This window comes from Glycine soja, chromosome 11 (genome assembly GCF_004193775.1).
Source record: "Glycine soja cultivar W05 chromosome 11, ASM419377v2, whole genome shotgun sequence".
NCBI classification, from domain to species: Eukaryota; Viridiplantae; Streptophyta; class Magnoliopsida; order Fabales; family Fabaceae; genus Glycine; species Glycine soja.
In genome coordinates this window covers 7,869,404-7,888,364 of record NC_041012.1, presented here as the reverse complement: position 1 = coordinate 7,888,364, position 18,961 = coordinate 7,869,404, and the positions used below count along the sequence as shown (strand labels likewise).

The 18,961-nt window shown below is 34.8% G+C and overlaps 1 protein-coding gene and 1 pseudogene across 3 annotated transcripts; one reads left to right on the top strand and one right to left on the bottom strand.

Moving 5' to 3' along the window:
* Positions 1-288: 288 nt before the first annotated feature.
* Positions 289-5,346, bottom strand: LOC114376141 (pentatricopeptide repeat-containing protein At1g09820). 2 transcript variants are annotated; one of them, XM_028334087.1, is made up of 3 exons: positions 5,212-5,346; positions 2,599-2,703; positions 289-2,231 (listed from the first exon to the last, which is right to left on the bottom strand). In XM_028334087.1, exons 2-3 carry the CDS (start codon positions 2,630-2,632, stop codon positions 514-516), a joined length of 1,752 nt encoding a protein of 583 aa, XP_028189888.1. In that variant the 5' UTR covers positions 2,633-2,703; positions 5,212-5,346; the 3' UTR covers positions 289-513. The 2 variants fall into 2 exon arrangements, with proteins under 2 accessions (XP_028189888.1, XP_028189889.1); XM_028334088.1 differs by having other exon boundaries at positions 2,599-2,686.
* Positions 5,347-6,716: 1,370 nt separating this feature from the next.
* LOC114376139 lies at positions 6,717-18,894 on the top strand (annotated as a pseudogene). Its single transcript, XR_003658916.1, has 16 exons — positions 6,717-7,165; positions 7,283-7,368; positions 7,478-7,621; positions 8,468-9,101; positions 9,200-9,366; positions 9,734-9,771; positions 10,695-10,773; positions 12,226-12,696; positions 13,290-13,372; positions 14,044-14,184; positions 14,257-14,363; positions 16,475-16,598; positions 16,914-17,057; positions 17,388-17,534; positions 17,981-18,103; positions 18,300-18,894. The product of XR_003658916.1 is annotated as a pre-mRNA-processing protein 40C-like (transcript).
* The last annotated feature ends 67 nt before the right edge of the window (positions 18,895-18,961 follow it).

The following is an 18,961-nucleotide window of genomic DNA, read 5'->3' as shown; positions in this document are numbered from 1 at the left end:
CCTTAAAAAAACAATAAAAATCACTTTTCTCATCATAAATTATGTCAAAATTAACTCTACCAACACTCAAACCAAATGGACATCAAACTGTTTTTTTTAGCAAAAGGGGCTAACAGCCTCAAGAACTAAGAACCTCTCTATTAAAACAAACACCAGCCGCATCTGCTGTTACAAATGAAGATAAAAAAAGCAGGAATAACATCAAAAAGTCTGTCTCCTACAATCATAGACAAACCATGACCCGCAAGGGGGTCTCTAGGTTGGTTCGCCTCTCTAAGAATATGCAAAAAAAGGAATTTTATGCTCGTAAATGGTAATAGTAATAGTTGCCAACATTCAACTACGCTACAAGATGATAGAACTGCATAACGCTTACCCAGGGGGGCAAAAAAGCCAAACACAAGACTGGTACAACTTTCTATATATACTTCTGTAAATATTTCATGAAGCTCAACTCTAAACAACAAAAAAATCATTAATAACGAAATTTACATCTACCATATCAGGTTCATGTTAAGACATGCTAGAAATATTATACAAGTGTCCCTCTATGTCCGGAATAAAACCTTTCTCCAACATTTCCAGTCTTACTACATCGTAGGTAGTACGATTAGGGTTCAAACCCTTTTCCAACATCTCATTGAGAAGCCTGTTTGCATCCTCTAGCTTGCCTGTTTTACAAAATCCTTTAATCAACACATTATATGTGACAACATTTGCACGCTTCCCTTCTTTCTCCATCTGGGTCCTCACCTTCAATGCTGCCTTGAGATTTCCCTCCATACAATATCCATCCATCAATGTATTATATGTTACATGATTAGGTTTGACACCAACGTTGAGCATTTCACCAAGTAATTTTTCTGCCTTACTTGGTTCACCATCTTTGCACCACCCACCTATTAAGATGTTATATGTTACAACATCGGCTTTCAATTCATAGTTCTCCATTTCATTAAGAAGCTTCTTTGCAGCTCTTACATTCTGATTTCTGCACAACCCTGCAATTAAGCAATTATAGGTTGAAACATTTGGAAAAATGCCTTCATCTAGCATTGAATTATGCAGTGCAAATCCTTCTTCCATCATCCCGGCTTTGCAGAATGCATCAATCATTGTATTGAATGTTATTGCATTGGGAACCAAATCTTGTTCAGCTATATCATCGAAGAGTTTTCTTGCTTCCTTAATCATCTTCTTCTTACAAAACCCATTAATTAGAGCATTAAAAGTAACAATATTTGGCTTCAAACCCAAGCCAACCATCTTATCCCACAAAGCAATAGCCTCATCTAGTTTCCCATTATTAGATAAACCATTTATCAGTGAGTTGTAAGTAACTATATTAGGTTTCAGTCCCTGCCTTTGCATCTCTTCAAAAGCATTCTTTGCAGCCAACACATTCTCATCCTTACAAAAACCATCAATAAGAGTGTTAAAGGTAATCTCATTCGGACAAATTTTATTAGCAAGCATTTCCTTCAAAATGGCATCAGCTCTGTACATTTTTCCGGCACTGCCCTTCTTGCAATGCCCATCAATCAAAGTGTTATAAGTAACTATGTTTGGGGAAAATCCCCAGGCTTTGATGTCTTCAATAACATCCTCTGCCTTATTCAACTTACCAGCTTTACAGAGACCATTGATGAAAATATTAAATGTGGTCAAGTTAGGCTGAATTCTCCTCTTTATCATCTCCTTGTACACATATTGCATTTCCCCTGTTTCATTCCCCTTCACCAAAGCACTCAACAACGGATTGCATGAATTCAGTGATAACTTAAATCCATAATCTTGAACTCGCCTAAATACTTCACAGGCAGAGTGGATTTCTAAATTTGTCACATATGCTAGGACCAACATATCAGTTATTAGAGCATTTGCACAAGGTCGATCACCACCCAACAAAAGAGAGTGAAAAACAGAAGAAACAGTATGTTTCTCATTCTTCACAAGTTTATCCAAAAAGGACCTGACTTTAGAGTACTTTTTTGAATTTGCTAGAAGATGTAAAACTTTGCCAGTTGTTTCAAGACCATATGAAATCCTGAACTCTTTCTGAGACCACTGAAAGAACCTTAAAACAAGCTCTGAATCAACCCCCGCATTGAACAATTGGTCAAGGAATATTGCAGGTTTGGTTGTTCTAAAATGGGGTTTGAGCTCTGACCAGTGTTGGTTACTCAAAAGCTCTGAAATTGTAGATATGCTCAATGACTGGAAGACTGAACCTGTAAGAAAAAAGTACAGCACAAGCTTGATAACTAAATTATCTAATGATGAGGAGAGAGAGAGAGAGAGATAAAACATATTCGTAAAAGAACTAATCAGAGTTTTCATGATAGAAACATTAATAAAAAAAAAGAGTCACAACATGAGTGGTTAAGAATACTATCATTTATCAAGAATTGACACAAACAGAGAGAACAGTTAAAAGAAACATAACACAGTTAAAAATTTAACGTAATAAAAATGATATACACGAAGATTCACAAAAAAGAGTAAAATCCTCAGTATCATGTGGATTGTTTGCTATTTTATACATTATTCATATACTGAATCACAATTACAACTTTTGGGTGAAAAAAGGTTTATTACCTTGTACAGGTCCAGTAAGTTTGCCTATAACCATTGCTCCCAGAATCCTTCCTTTGATATGACAGTTAATAAATAGTAGAGGCCATCGCTGAAGATAAACATAAACTGCAATGACTTGTATGTATTAGAAACAGAATCATACAATACTTCAAAATTATAAAAAGAACTAGAAAGAAATGGTATTGGTATATAATGTCAGAGAAAGTCAAATTATGCATAATTTTTATTCATCAGGAATGACTGAGTTTGTTTGTGACTATTAGTGTTTCATTAGTATTTTCCATTGCCATAGTTGAGTGTATTTTGTATAGTTGAACTTTGTCCAGCATGGTCAAGGTTTTCAAACTCAAGAATTCAAGTAAACTCGTAACTATAAGTGACAGAATTACATCACACGGTATGAAGATCTTACTATATTTTATGATAATGAACACACTGAACACATCATAATTTATATCAGATAGAGATTATATCATAATTTTTTTTCTTTCTAAAAAGGGCGATTAAATAATAATATACAGCCCAGTACTCGTGTAACAGAACACATTATACTTATAGGTGTTTCAAGATGGATTTCAAAACCAAATCATGTTGTGAATGTAAGCGAATGACATAGCACAGCCAACAAAATAAAATTGGAAAAACATATTAGTATAACATAACACAACCTAGAAGAAAAAATTAGAAAAAAATTATAAATTAGAATAGAACACAACCAAAATAGAGAAAACCACTAAAAATGGATCGTGAGAGAGGCGAAGTTGAAACCATGAAGTGGGGCATGAGAGAGACTAACTTGAAACTGTGTACAGATACGTGAAATCATGAATGGGTGGTATTAAAGAACTCCGTACAATAATTGGTCGTCTTCAACTCTGCCTTCTGGTTATGTTATGGGTGCTCTTCATTGAGGACGTGACGTGGGTGGCTTCGAGAAACAGAGCAATCTCGTGCCCTAAATTTCTCTGATTTAGTGTGCCTCAAAATGGAGCTGCTGGGTGTCGTTTGGGACAATAAATGGAGACCAACTGAATGAGCCCGCAGAGAAACGATTCTGGCTCGGTGGAGGGCGGAGGCTGCTTGGATTGTAATCTGTGGGATAAGATGGTTGGCTTGGGTTTGAAGCCAAATATTGTTACTTTTAATGCTCTAATTAATGGGTTTTGTAAGAAGAAGATGATTAAGGAAGCAAGAAAACTCTTCGATGATATAGCTGAACAAGATTTGGTTCCCAATGCAATAACATTCAATACAATGATTGATGCATTCTGCAAAGCCGGGATGATGGAAGAAGGATTTGCACTGTGTAATTCAATGCTAGATGAAGGCATTTTTCCAAATGTTTCAACCTATAATTGCTTAATTGCAGGGTTGTGCAGAAACCAGAATGTAAGAGCTGCAAAGAAGCTTCTTAATGAAATGGAGAACTATGAATTGAAATTTTTCCAAATGTTTCCACCTATAATTGCTTAATTGCAGGGTTGTGCAGAAACCAGAATGTAAGAGCTGCAAAGAAGCTTCTTAATGAAATGGAGAACTATGAATTGAAAGCCAATGTTGTAACATATAACATCTTAATAGGTGGGTGGTGCAAAGATGGTGAATCAAGTAAGGCAGAAAAATTACTTGGTGAAATGCTCGACGTTGGTGTCAAACCTAATCATGTAACATATAATACATTGATGGATGGATATTGTATGGAGGGAAATCTCAAGGCAGCATTGAAGGTGAGGACCCAGATGGAGAAATATATCAAAAACTCTCTTGTTTGGAACAAAGCTTGAAATCAATGGAATCCAATTGAATCCCATTCTCAGGAGTATATTTTAAATCAATGCTATTCTGAACTCCGTTGTAACTTCTCAAAACATAGTAAGGTTTTGTCTGGATAAATTTCTCATTAAGTACTAATAGGGAAAAAAAGGTAAAATGAATTAAACTACTCTCATATGTCAAAGTCAACATGTGCACTTCATCTTTTATAATCTAACTTTTCCAAAGGCTGAGGTAACATAAGTTGATTTTAATTTATAGAAGTTTGATTCATTTGGCATTCTTGTATTATCTTCTTCTATAAGTATTTATTCAAACAAAGCGTTTGCGATTGAGATTTAGTAATGAAGAACCAGAAAACAACTCAGCAGTAATAAAACTTTAATGCAGTCTTAATCAAAATAAGCATTTCTACCATTTTGAAAGCTTCAAAATAATCCAAAATCTTGATCAAACAAAAACAATGACCGAAGCTCGAAGTATATCCCAATAAAGTCCAGACGCGAAAAATCAATCCAACCATCAAATAAACAATATCCCAATGATACAATATTAAGTCCAGGAGCAGAAAATCAATACAAAGTTCAAAGTGCACAGAAACAATGAATGCAGTGAAAGAAGTATCGTAACATTTAATTGTCATGTGGCTTTAGCCACCCTGACTTTCAGCTTTTGAATACGAAACTAACACATTCTGCCACAAATACAACATCCCTCTGTTTGTTATAGACAATTGAAGACCACACAAACAAAGAGGGACGTTCGTGGAGGGGTAACACAAAGAGTTGCGGCAGTTTAAACGACACCGTTTGAAAAAGCGAAATGCGAGTGAGAACGTACCCGGAATCGGAATCGAAATTGAAGTTTGGTTAGATCTGTGATTTTTTTATGGCTTCTCTTCTCCAGTTTCTGCTCTCTTCCTCTTCCTCTTCAGCACACTTGTTAGGTCGAAATAAATATCATTTCCTTCCCTCTTTTTTTGTTATCTATAGAAATCCAAATAAAAGATAAATATTTTAAAAAATTCGCCCCCTTCTTGATGTTGAATTGAGTGATGGGAATTTTGTAAATTGATTTTTTTTATTAAAATTTAATTTTAAGTAAAATTATTTTAGGTTGGACTTACTCCTTTGTTTCTTTTTAATTGTTGATTTTGTAATTTTATTTATTTATTTGTCATTTTCAAAGTTTAAAATAACATTTTTGTTAATTATATCCTTATTTATCATCTAACTTAGATCAGTTCACACTTTTACCATTAGTATTTATTTATTGTGAAGTAAAAATGAAAAAAAAATATGATAAGAAACTTTAAAATTATTTTATGAAAATTTATTGTATTTTTTTATAAAAATGAAAGTGTAATTGTCACTCATTATAGTCCAAAATTCAAAAAATTATGACTTAGGTGACAAATTAACATATTTTTTGAGACCAATAAAATGACAACAAAAAATCAAGTTTTAAAATTCAAGTTAACAACATAGCGACTTTTAGGACATTTTTTAAATCATTTTATTATTTTCAACAACTAAATTTGTCCTTATTTTTTATTTTCTAAAAATATTTTCATTCATCGAAGCATGAACAATAATCTCTTTTGTTTGATCTAATCTTACTAGTTAAATATAGTTTATCATCAACTAATCACATTATTATATGAAAAATTATTAATTTTCTTAATAATTACTTTATAATTCGTTAATGAATAAGAGATAACATCTTTAAAGGAAATTACTTTTTAATCATGATGGGGCATATTTCAATGAGCATACTCCCGTGAGTTTCACTCATGAAGTGATCGTACTTAATTTGAATCTAAGGTATTGCCTGAGTATTGCCTCGAGTAAGTTTTCCCACTCACCTTTTCGATATATATCTCTCACACTACAATAGTAAAGTCTACAGTTGTGAAATCCAGTTCAGTCCGTCGGACCGGTCCAATCGGGATCCGGTGACATAACCGGATCAATTTCACTATTAGACTGTTCATGCATATGATTCCGAATGGTTCGACCAAACTAGGCCGATTTTGTGGAAACCCGATGACCTGACCGCTGAACTAGCTATGCACCTTAGAAAAAATAACAAAAGTATAAAAAATTTATCTGCACCTTTTTTGTTTATTGAAAATTGGACTTGTGTTTTAATTTAGGTAATTACTATTTACACTCTCTTTATTACTAATACATTTCACTTCACTTGTATTATTAACTTTAATGCTATTTTTTATTTGGAGTATGAAACTATAGATTTGATTTTTGTCCATCAAATAATATTAATTATATGTTTATATATAATATATACACATATAATTTTAATTTTTTTAATATTGACCGGGCGGTGCACTCAGAATGGTGGAATCGCAAATGGTTCGAGGAAGTAAGCTAAGCTAGCCCTAACCTAACTCTAAACATACATAGCATCACCAACCTATTTCTTCTTCCTTCCAACAAGTTCCAACTCGAAACACTCACTCACTCCTCTCTTTGCTCTCAACTCCACACTCTCACTCTGGTTCGTTATCATTCCCTCTCTCTCTCTGCTCTGTTCATTTCATTCCTTAATTGCTTTATATCGAATTTCGCATCCCTATGTCTGTCGCCTTATAAATTACGATTCGCCTTTGCCAAAATTCTCGTTCGTTGCCGTGTTTCCGCCGTCGCCGATTGTTCTGACCGCAGATCGGTTTCAATGGCTTCACCGGCGTGGTTGCCGCAGGAGTCGCAGCCACCAGTGTCTGGTGAAACGCCTCTTCCCATGGCTTCTTCCGCTCATACAACTCCTTCTACTGGTAAACCTACTGCACCTTTACGTTTTCTTTATGATTTTAATTCGTCGAATGTTATTCCTACTGAATCAGTTAAAGTAACAGCTCATGCAAAATTATTTAACGCAACCGCGTTTGTAGCTCCGGCACCGGCACCGCCATTCGCTTACGGCATGCTTCAGAATGTTAACGCTTCCGGAAGTTCTCAACAGTCATCGACGCATCCTGTTAGTATAGTACCGAGTTATTTGTTTCTAGTGTTAGGTTTATGGTGATGTGATGTTGTATTTCAATCTCTCCACTCTATTGGTTATATTTGTTATTTTTTTAATGCAGGGGATGAAATCCAATTCTGCAGTGAATCCCATGGTTGTTCAACCTCCAGGTGTCTCTTTACATGCTGCTCCTTCATTTTCATATAATATTCCCCAAAGTGGTGCCATTTTTTCTAGCAACCAACAGCATGCACAATCTAGCACTGTAAGCCCCGTACTCTTACTTTAAACTGAAGAGAGTGCAATTTGGTGAGATTGATTGGAGAGAAGGGAATACGTTTGAGTGATTCCATATATTAGGAAATTTGTCAAAATTTTAGGATATGATTGTTTGAATGGGTGGAAAATTTGGAATGAAGATTACCTGACACTTGATCAGTTTGACAACAATATATGAAGATTAATAAACCCTAAACCCTAAACAACAATATGGGACAGTTGAAAGTGGTGGAGTCAGGAGTGCAACTCCTTTATGCTCCACCCTCTATTATGAAACTGAATTGAAAATGAGATTTTCCTCCTGGTACCAAGCAACAATTAGTTATGATTAAACACCAAAATCTTTCAATTCCTTGCTTCAGTTGTACCTCCCCTCATTTTGATGCCATTTCACTTTCATGTTTCAACCTACTCAAACACGAATGATAACGACTTTTAAATGCTCACAGTGAACTAAGTGTCCAAAACTGGGCCTAGTATGTACAGCATATGTGCTTAAGCCTTAAGTGAAATGAAATGTGCTCAAACTGTAGGACGCCAGCAACTTTAATATACACAAGACTCTGATGATATAATAGTGAAGAGGTTTGGTTGGTTACATGCTATGTGTTACTTCTATACTACATTTTCATGCAATAGTGGATAACGAAGAAATGATGTTGTATTCTGATGTGTGATATAGGTACACTCTGACAATCTTAAATGAAAAATGGATATCATGTAGTGTTCTTGTGATGAGCATTGGCATCGTGTAATTGGTGCAGCAGTGGTTTTAACAGAAAAAAAATCTCAACAATGATTATTTCCTCCTACTTTTACTTGCTTATTGCAGAACATGCCAGATTCTGTTGCACAGGATGTTGGTAAATTGTCATCTGCGTCAAGTATCCCACATTCTGTCCCTGCTCATACTTCTACATCCATAATGCCTCCACCCTCTGACCCTAATTATCGCCCAGCTACTTCATGGATGCCAACTGCCATGTCTTTTCCCGTGCTTCCTGTAATGCCTACTCAAGGGAATCCTGGCCCTCCTGGATTAGCATCATCTGCAATAATATCCTCCAATCCTGCTGCTCCATCCACAGGCACAGATTCTTCTCCAGCTGCATTACTGAGACCAAACATGCCAACTTCAGCCATTGCATCAGATCCTACCGCCCCTCAGAAAGGCTTACCCTATCCATCTGTGCCTGCCATGGCTGCTCCCCCTCAGGGACTTTGGTTACAGCCCCCACAGATGAGTGGTGTACTTAGGCCACCATATCTTCAATACCCTGCTCCTTTTCCTGGTCCCTTTCCATTTCCAGCACGTGGTGTTGCTCTCCCTGCTGTTCCGATACCTGATTCTCAACCTCCTGGTGTTACACCTGTGGGTGCTGCTGGTGGCACTTCTACACCTTCTTCTAGTCATCAGCTGAGGGGAACAACTGCTTTGCAAACAGAAGTTATTTCAGGGCCTGCTGGTATGCACAATGCAACGTTACTGCTCCTCCGAAATGTTTTTTCTCATTGACATGCAATAGAAATGTCATTCCTAACCTTGTTGTTCTTGTGGTTGTAGATGATAAGAAGAAATTAAATTCCGTTGACACTGTCAATGAGGATGCTGCTAATAACGATCAATTAGATGCCTGGACAGCCCACAAGACTGAAGCAGGAATTATATACTATTACAATGCTGTGACAGGAGAATCAACATATGATAAACCTGCTGGCTTTAAAGGGGAGGTACTGATACTTAGACCTGTATTCTTGGCAGATCTTATACCTTATTATGTCCTGCATCACTAAATAATAATATTCTTTTTATTAAATTGACTATAATTCCAATTATCACAAAAATTCTTTAGTATACTTTATATTATCGGTATATAATATTTAATTATTGTAGATAAGAATATTGGATACCCTAACCAATGGTAAAAACCTCGGATAATAGATATTTGTGGACTGAAACTGTTACATGTAACTGTAGAAAATCATTTTAAATGTCTTTCCTACTATCCAAAGCTGCCTACTATCACATGTAGGAGTGTTTATGATTCCTTTATATATATATTTTTTAATTCATTTTTATTGATATTTTGGATTGCAGTCTCACCAAGTTTCTGCTCAGCCCATTCCAGTTTCAATGTAAGTTCATTGCGTATATTCTGGTTACAATAACTATCTTTTTGGACATGTTGTTTTTCATCTTGCACTAACTCCTAATATACTTCTTTTTTCCTATTTTTCCTGTTGACATTGAAAAAGTGTCTTTCAATTTTATATTTAGTATTTTAATTCTATGCCTTGTGTAGTAAGGAAAGGGGATGACAGTCAACTGGTATTATCCCCCTGGTCCTCTCTCCAAATACTTAAAATGAATAAAGGGAGTGAGGGTTAAATGATACCAATTTTTATGTACTATCTTTTGTGAATATGTGGGTGCTAAACTTTAACCCTTTGTTTGGACATTGATTGTTTGGATGAAAGGAAAGAAAATGAAAGAGGTGAGAAAATTTGAAATTCAATATTTTGAATTGGAGAGAAAACATGAAGAGAAAAAATGAAAATTTTTAACTTTTATCTTCAATCAAATAAGATAAATTTTCAAATTTCATTTTTTTTCTCCACCCAAGCATAGGTTAAATGTGGCTTTATAATTATACTTCTTGAAGAATTGAATTCACTGCAACCAATATTCTTAAGAAAGTTAAATGCCTTATGTTTAAGTATAGAGATATGGATTGATTGGTGTGGAAGGGTCTGATGTTCCTATTAACAAATTAATAAGGTTCGAAGGAAATTTTGGTATCAACACTGTTGGACTGCAAAGAAATCATAATTGCTAGAATTTTAACTAAATATAGTGTCTAGCTACAGTATCGGGCATAATCAGATTCTTTATGCATGGGTTAGATGGCCTTTATGTATTTTCACTTACATTTATAATTTCCTTTGTCTCGGTAGCATAATGTTATTTGTATGTTGTTGGGTCTTAAAAGTTTGTGTTATTTATAACCTTTGATTTATAATCTTACCTTCTCACCTTTTGTCATTTTTAATTTTAATAGGATGGATTTGCCTGGTACTGATTGGCGGTTGGTCTCCACTAGTGATGGAAAAAAATACTACTACAACAATCGGACCAAGGTATGGTTCCTATATTCATGAGACAATCAACTTTGTTATTTCAGTTATTTGTCTTATTGTCCTGCCAGTCTCCTTGAGTTCTTGTCTTTCTAGGATGACCTACCTAGTTACATTCTAAAATGATGTTCTCTGTTCCCTGTTTGTAATTATGCATTTTCTAAATTGTTATTTACATTGCTGTGACAAGTTATTTCTTCTTTCCCTTGTTTCACTCTACAGCTTTATGTTATCATTATTATTAACCTCTATTAGCTGGTGTAGTATTATTGAAAAGATATGAGGAAAGCAGGAATAATGTTTCTTTTCCATTTGATATTATATGGGATGTCCATAGGCGAGATTTAGGAACTTAAAAAATTGGTTACAAACTACTCTAGTATAAGTTTAATTTGTGAAAGAAACAGGAACAACAAGAAGTAAGCATTTTTTCCTGCAGATTGATTTGACTACATGTCTACATGGAATTGAAGCAATGTGCCAAAATTCATTGAAATATTTTGAAAACCAAAATTTTAATAAATCCATTTAAAGGTCTTTTTTTTTTCAATGTTTGATCATAAAGAAAGGAAAAGAAAAGGAAAATACAAGTTATTTAATTTGATTTGGTTGAAGCAGATTGCTTTTACCACTTCACTTGATTTGGTGTAGGATAGTTTTTCTTGGCTTCACTATGATATTGTGTTAGCAGTGCTTCTTGTTGCATGCAGGGTTTGCATGCTGGATAACATTTTTAGGGAGAGAAAATCATTCTTGGGCTTCCATCTAATAGCTTTAGCTTCAAAGGAAAGGAGAGTTTAGGAATATGATCCTTGTCAACCCCCATTTTACATATTTAAGTCATTTTTTTCCACAAATGGACCTGCAAATCATCCATGATTCATGCCCATAGATCTTTTGTGTGTGGGTGTGTGTTAGACATGTGCAAACCGTTCTTGGTACTAGCAGTAACAATGGAAATTAGAGGAGTTCTGATAGTAATATAGTATAGTTGAAGGCTTTTTTTATATCCCAGAGGTCTGTTCTTTTGTTTGGACAATTGATAGAACTAACAAAATGATTTATTACAGATTCATGTGAAAGTTATGTTCTGGAACAGCGTAAGAGTTATTTCTGATTTACAACATAGACACTTTTCTATGTGAGAACCTTTCTGGGATTTTTTATTAGCATGCTGTCTCCTACTTTTATTGTTGACACTTCCAATTTTTGAACATCAATTGAAATATTGGTTAATAAGTCATTCTATCAACACATTAGGCATTCTTTTGGTTTCTAAATAGGAAATATTTTTTTTTTGGACAGCAAAATCTAAATAGGAAATATATTCACCCGATCTCAAAATGTTATTTTTTCTAAATTGTATTTAATGTACATGTACAGTTAACACACACACACACACTATTTCTCTGTTATTCACTTTGTTTATTTTTTTGTCCTTTTGTTCTATGTTAGACTAGCTGCTGGCAAATCCCAAATGAGGTGGCTGAATTGAAAAAGAAGCAGGATGGTGATGTTACAAAAGATCATTTAATGTCAGTTTCAAATACTAATGTATTGTCCGATAGAGGGTCAGGAATGGTTACTCTGAATGCTCCTGCTATTAATACTGGTGGTCGTGATGCTGCTGCTCTTAAACCCTCTAGTCTACAGAACTCGCCATCGGCTTTGGATTTGATCAAGAAGAAATTGCAGGACTCAGGAACACCTGTTGCTTCCTCTTCTATTCCTGCCCCATCTGTACAAACAGGACCTGAATCAAATGGTTCAAAAACAGTTGATTCTACAGCTAAGGGCTTGCAAGTAGATAATAACAAAGATAAAGCAAAAGATACTAATGGTGATGCTAATGTCTCTGATACATCCTCAGATTCTGAAGATGAAGATAATGGGCCTTCGAAGGAGGAGTGCATCATTCAATTTAAGGTATATTTGTTTCTTTCTTTGAGCTGATGTAGTTCTTTCCCGCGTTGTCTTTGTTTCTGTAATGAGGAATCATGATCCTCCTGCACTGTTTTCATTATAGATTGTTAACTACGTCAAAATTATCATATGAAATGTGCCTCCCCACCACCCCTTTTGCTTTTCTTCCATCCTCAGATTATTTTTTATGGAAGATTGTTAAGTTGCTGCATATTTCTATTTAATTAAATTATCTATTGTACCATTTCACATACTTGTATTCATCTTGTTTTGTGTTCTCCTACTTTGTGTCCTGGCTTGAACCCTTGTTTTGTCTTGAATAGAATCAATCTTTCCTCTCATTTGTCTTACCGGTGTAACAACTGCCATGTTAAATATCACTTACAAAATGAAGTTCTTTATATTATGACGTTGAATCCCTTGTTACTGCATTTTTACATAACTATAAAACTTATAAGATTTACTGAATAAAATTGTGTTCATGTCGTATTTAAACCTGTTCTGTGTAAGCAATACACCATGAACTATGACGCACTCTCAAATGTTCCTTAGTTTATATCTAATACCGTGTTTATTTGTGCCTGTGAATTTTGTAGGAGATGCTTAAGGAGCGAGGAGTGGACCATTCTCAAAGTGGGAGAAAGAATTGCCAAAGATAGTATTTGATCCACGTTTTAAGGTTTTATGAAACTATTTTTTTTTATATATATTTTGATTGGGAAACAGTGGCACTCTCTTATAATAATAGGCCATGCACAAGTTGTACACTTGTACTTTTATTCAATGCTGGGATTTCTATCAACTTTGTCTTAATTCTGTCATGCTGTATGATGTCTGGAGTGGTGTCCATTTTGTGGTTATGCCTTTATGTGGAATTAATTCTAATTTTTTGTACATCACCTGATTGAGTGTAATGGATTTAAGAGAAAGTTCCAAATTTTCTCCATGTATATAATGTTTCAGCATAGGAGCCATATTAATATTATATTTATATCTACCTTTTTGTAAGAATTTGCTACTTTCAATTTTTAAGAACTTGCTACTTCTAACTGTTTTTTTTTTTTTTTGGGAGGGGGGGGAGGTAACAGAATTTATGGAATAGGATTATCTTCTATAGCTTCCTTGTGGTTGTCTGTCCATGGTTTCTTCAGGGAAATTTCTCTGATGGATATGCATAGAAGCTAGGAATTTTTTTTCAGACAATGCACCTAGGTTTAAAATTGTCTGTTCTTTTTAGATGTCTTACACCCAACATTGCATTTCCTTGTATCTTAATGTTTTTTCTTTTCACGTTTTGGCTTGTTTATGTTGTCATCCACATTTTATTTTAATTTTAATCTGTTATTACAGGCCATCCCAAGTTATTCTGCTAGGAGATCCTTGTTTGAGCATTATGTTAAAACTCGTGCAGAAGAAGAACGTAAAGAAAAACGTGCTGCACAGAAGGCTGCAATTGAAGGATTTAAGCGGTTACTGGATGAAGCCTCAGAAGTTAATATCACCTCATTTTGATGCTCATTCATACTTATTGTTCCGTTGTAAAATCTATCTTCCTTTTTTCAGGATATTAATTACAATACTGATTATCAAACTTTCCGGAAGAAATGGAGAAATGATCCACGGTTTGAGGCATTGGACCGCAAGGAACAAGAGCACCTATTGAATGAAAGGTGCCGCTTTGCATTTTGATAGGATATTCCTTTTAGCTTTCTGTCATTTTATTTGCATGTGATGTTTTCACATAAGCAGCATCCTTCCCCATCATATTTTTACTTATTTGATTTGTTAATTTTCACACTGGTCATGCTTTTGGATCTCCTAGCCTGGAAGCCGAGTTGGTCTGTCACATCAAACAATGATACACGTCATATGAATGCTTTTGTGGAGGTTTTATGACTGGAAATCTGTATTTGTATCTATGTCATTCTTAACATGGAAATCTAATAGTTCATTTAGTTTTTCTGATCATTTATCATGTATGTTGAGCACACAAAATAGAGAAGGCTGATATTTGGTTAATTTCTCTTAATAGGCATGTTTTTGAATTGAATTATGGTTGTAATGCTTCCTTCAGTTTAGTGGCAAACAGGAGATTGAATTATCCACAAAGTATCCACTATTTGATACAGTACAAATATCATGTTGCAGATTTGCAATAATATTGGCAAATGCAAAATCTGTTGACATAGAAATATGAAAGATGATGCTGGAAGTCACTAGTCTGAATATGGGGTAGGGTTGATTAACAGCCTCAAAAGTGTGATGATTGATGACAGTATTCAATGTTGTTCTTTATGTAACACTAATTACTGAAGCTACTGAAATCCAAGTGTCTTTTATCAGTTGAAATTTCAATATTTTGTCAAAGGAATTCAATAAAGCTATACATGTTACTATGTTAATGTCTTAATTTATAGTAAGTACTTATCTAGGAACTAGGATACTATCTACTGATCTACTGCGAAACTTACTGGGTGATTAACAACCTCAAAAGTGTGATGATTGATGACAGTATTCAATGTTGTGCTTTATGTAACACTAATTACTGAAATCCAAGTGTCTTTTATCAGTTGAAATTTCAATATTTTGTCAAAGGAATTCAATGAACCTATACATGTTATTATGTTGATGTCTTAATTTATATTAAGTACTTATCTAGGAACTAAGATACCATCTACTGATCTACTGCGAAACTCATGGGATCCATGCTGCTGCTTAGAATGAATTTTGATTTTTGCTATTCTTCTATCTATGGCCTTCAGGTTGATAGTGTTAAAAGGAGAAAAATGTTAAGGTTGTTTAGCTTAAATTGACACAGGCGGAAATATATTGGTTGAGAATTTGGGATGCAAATAATCAATCATTGCATGGTAGTTGATACAACTTTATATATATGTGTGAGGAGGGATCCATTTACACCAAGAGTAACTCTTTTAGAGTTACTTCTCATCCTCACCATTCATTTTTTTAAGATCTAATGGTTAAAATTAGTTACTTATTACAACCATTAGATTTTAAGAAAATGAATGATGAGGATGGGGAGTAACTCTAAAAAAGTTACGCTTGGAGTGAGTGGGTCTCTGCTCTCTCTCTCTCTCTCTCTCTCTCTCTATATATATATATATATATATATATATATATATATATTTTTCAAATGAGATTTTTCCCCACCCTCTTGGCTCTACAGAATCTACCGGTTAACTGGGAGTGCAAGTGCAATATTTCCTTTGTTAACCTTCCTTACATTCTACCCTCTCTTCCAAGGATGCCCTACAGTGGGGAATTATATTTAAATGTAGCTCATTTTCTTTACAACAAATAGGCATAGAGATGAAGAAATCAAGTCGCATTTGTTGCATGCCAGTGTCTATTTTTTTTTCTTTCTCCACCAGCATCAGCACAATTGTTGTATGCAACAATTTGTTCAAATTGAATGTCATCTTTCCAGCCAATCCTTTTGATTTTGTTATTCAAATTTGGTACATCCGACTGGGCTGAGTTCTTACCTTTGTGTGTATATGTACTGCTTTAGTTTGGTTCCTCATTTGCATTAATATTGAACTTTTTCCTAGACAGAGAAATGATTTCTATTGATAATCCTTGAAAGCAACATGAGTCAGCAGGTAGTAGGCTAATGACAGACTCTCGGATTCGCTGTGGGTGTGTCCTTATGCCCTCTGAACTCTTTGAATTTGCATGGTAGATGGTTTTGTTTTTTGTTTTTTTATCAAATGAGACTTTTACTGAATGCTGGTTGATGGGGTTCCTATTTGTGTTTCAGAGTGCTTCCTTTGAAGAAAGCTGCTGAAGAAAAGGCTCAAGCAATGCGTGCAGCTGCTGCTGCCAGTTTTAAGTCAATGCTTAAAGAGCGAGGAGATATATCTTTTAACTCCCGTTGGTCCAGGGTATGGGTGCATTTTGAATTAGTTTTGACATTCTTTTCTGTTCTTTAGATGCAGGATTTTGAAACAAATTTTGTCTTAAAGTGCTAAGTCCATTCTGCTAGGTGGAAAAAACACTGAAGCACATTCAGAAAATTTAACTTATTTTCTCACAGCAAGCTTCAACTTTGGATTGTTAATCAAGGATATAGTTTGTTATTTAACTCCTTTTAGAAATGAGTGGGAGTATACTTGTACATGTGTGTAACTTTTGAATGTGGCGTGTCTTACCTTTTCTGTGGTATGTACCTTCTAATTTATAGTCTTCTGTTGATGCAGGTCAAAGAAAATTTAAGGGATGACCCAAGATATAAATGTGTGAGGCATGAGGATAGGGAAGTTTTGTTCAATGAGTATATATCTGAACTGAAAGCTGCTGAACATGCAGCAGAAAGAGAGACCAAAGCTAAAATGGAGGAGCAGGTATTAGCTGGTTATATATGATGAATGCTTTTTTTTAATCAACAAATAAGTTACTAAATAGAAAAGAGAATAACTGTCATCTACCTTTTTTTTCCTATTATTATATTTATTGGTGCCTTAACATGCTGCTGCTCTATGTTCCTAGTGGGCAGAAGATGTTGTAAGTATGTTGTAGTGACTTTTATTATGGGAATATGGGTATTGTTTGAGTTTGCTTGTTGATTTTTTTGTGTATTGATGTTCTCCCAGCAACTCATTTTCATGCATTTTTTTGTGATGTATCTGTATTGGTTATGAAGCAAAATACTTGAAGTTGAAACTTGTTTATAGGACAAGCTCAGGGAAAGAGAACGGGAGCTGCGCAAAAGAAAGGAAAGAGAAGAACAGGAAATGGAAAGGGTGCGACTAAAAATTCGAAGAAAGGACGCAGTTACTTTATTTCAAGCTTTACTTGTGGAGACAATCAAAGACCCTCTGGTACAGATTTTTTGTGTGTGGTATGGTTACATTTATTATTTTCATCTCTAATAATCAACTTAAGTGGTCCCCCCCAACCCCAGAAAAAAAATCTGAAAAGATTAGAATTATATCCCCTTTGGATTAATTTCATTTTTGTTGAGTATTGATATCTTTGAAGCTTTATTCTACCGGTTTCTGATTAGATGCAATACAGTACCATCATGAATAGGACTAAACTGCATTCAGTAGATTAGGAGGGATAGACTCAAAAAAAAAAAGATAAGAATTAGATTAATGGGAATGTGTGTTTCTACTTTCTAACACTTGAAGGTTGAATTGTATTAAGATTGCTTGTTTGTAATTTGCTTTGTTGGTAGGAATTTGCTGTTAATGATAATAAATTCGTTATCCTATTTTCTTTCATTAATTATAAATTAATGGCATTTGTGTACTCATGTTCTCAGGTATCATGGACGGAATCTAAGCCTAAATTAGAAAAGGATGCTCAAAGACGTGCAACTAATCCTGATCTTGATCCATTGGACACGGAAAAGCTCTTTCGGGAACATGTCAAGATGCTTCAGGAAGTAAGTGAATATATAATGCTAGTGGTTTTCTACGGCATTCTCTTTTGCTATATTATTGCCTGTGTTTTATGGTTACTTACACACACACACATCCATATACATATATATACATGTGTGTGCTCTTCAGTGGTAAATGCGACACAGTGGCACTTGTATGTCCCACTCTTAACACTCGTGACCATTGTGGTTTGACCAGCGTTGTGCGCACGAGTTTAGAGTTCTCTTAGCTGAAGTATTGACTTCTGATGCTGCATCTCAAGAAACTGACGATGGAAAAACAGTGCTTAATTCTTGGTCTACAGCTAAACGTCTTTTAAAATCTGATCCAAGATATAACAAAGTTCCAAGAAAAGAAAGAGAAGCATTGTGGCGCCGCTATGCTGAGGATATGCTGCGGCGGCAAAAGGCATCTCATGATTCCAGGGAAGAGAAACATACAGATGCTGAAGGTAGAAATTATCTAGAATCTTCCAAACATCCATTTGAATCTGGGAGATCGTACGAGCGAAGATAATTCTTTTCGAAATTCTTGTCATAACAGTTATCTCTTCTCTCCTATGCCAGAGATTAGGTTTCTTTAGTTTGAAGCCCTGACATTAGAACATAATTATATTACCTTTTTTAAGTTCTTAATACTGTGTTTAGTACATTACTCTCATTCCTCAGACCGCATTTGTATACTATTACCATTCTTGAGAGCAGAAGTATCATTGAGGGCAGTGCCCCATATCCTTTTTCAATTCTCAAATCAATTTGTTCCGTCTTTGAAATGAGATTAATAAAGTTCATTATATCCTCTCCATGTGGTTTATTTTTATCACTTTAACTTCTTAATAAAGAATATAGATGAAAAAGTAT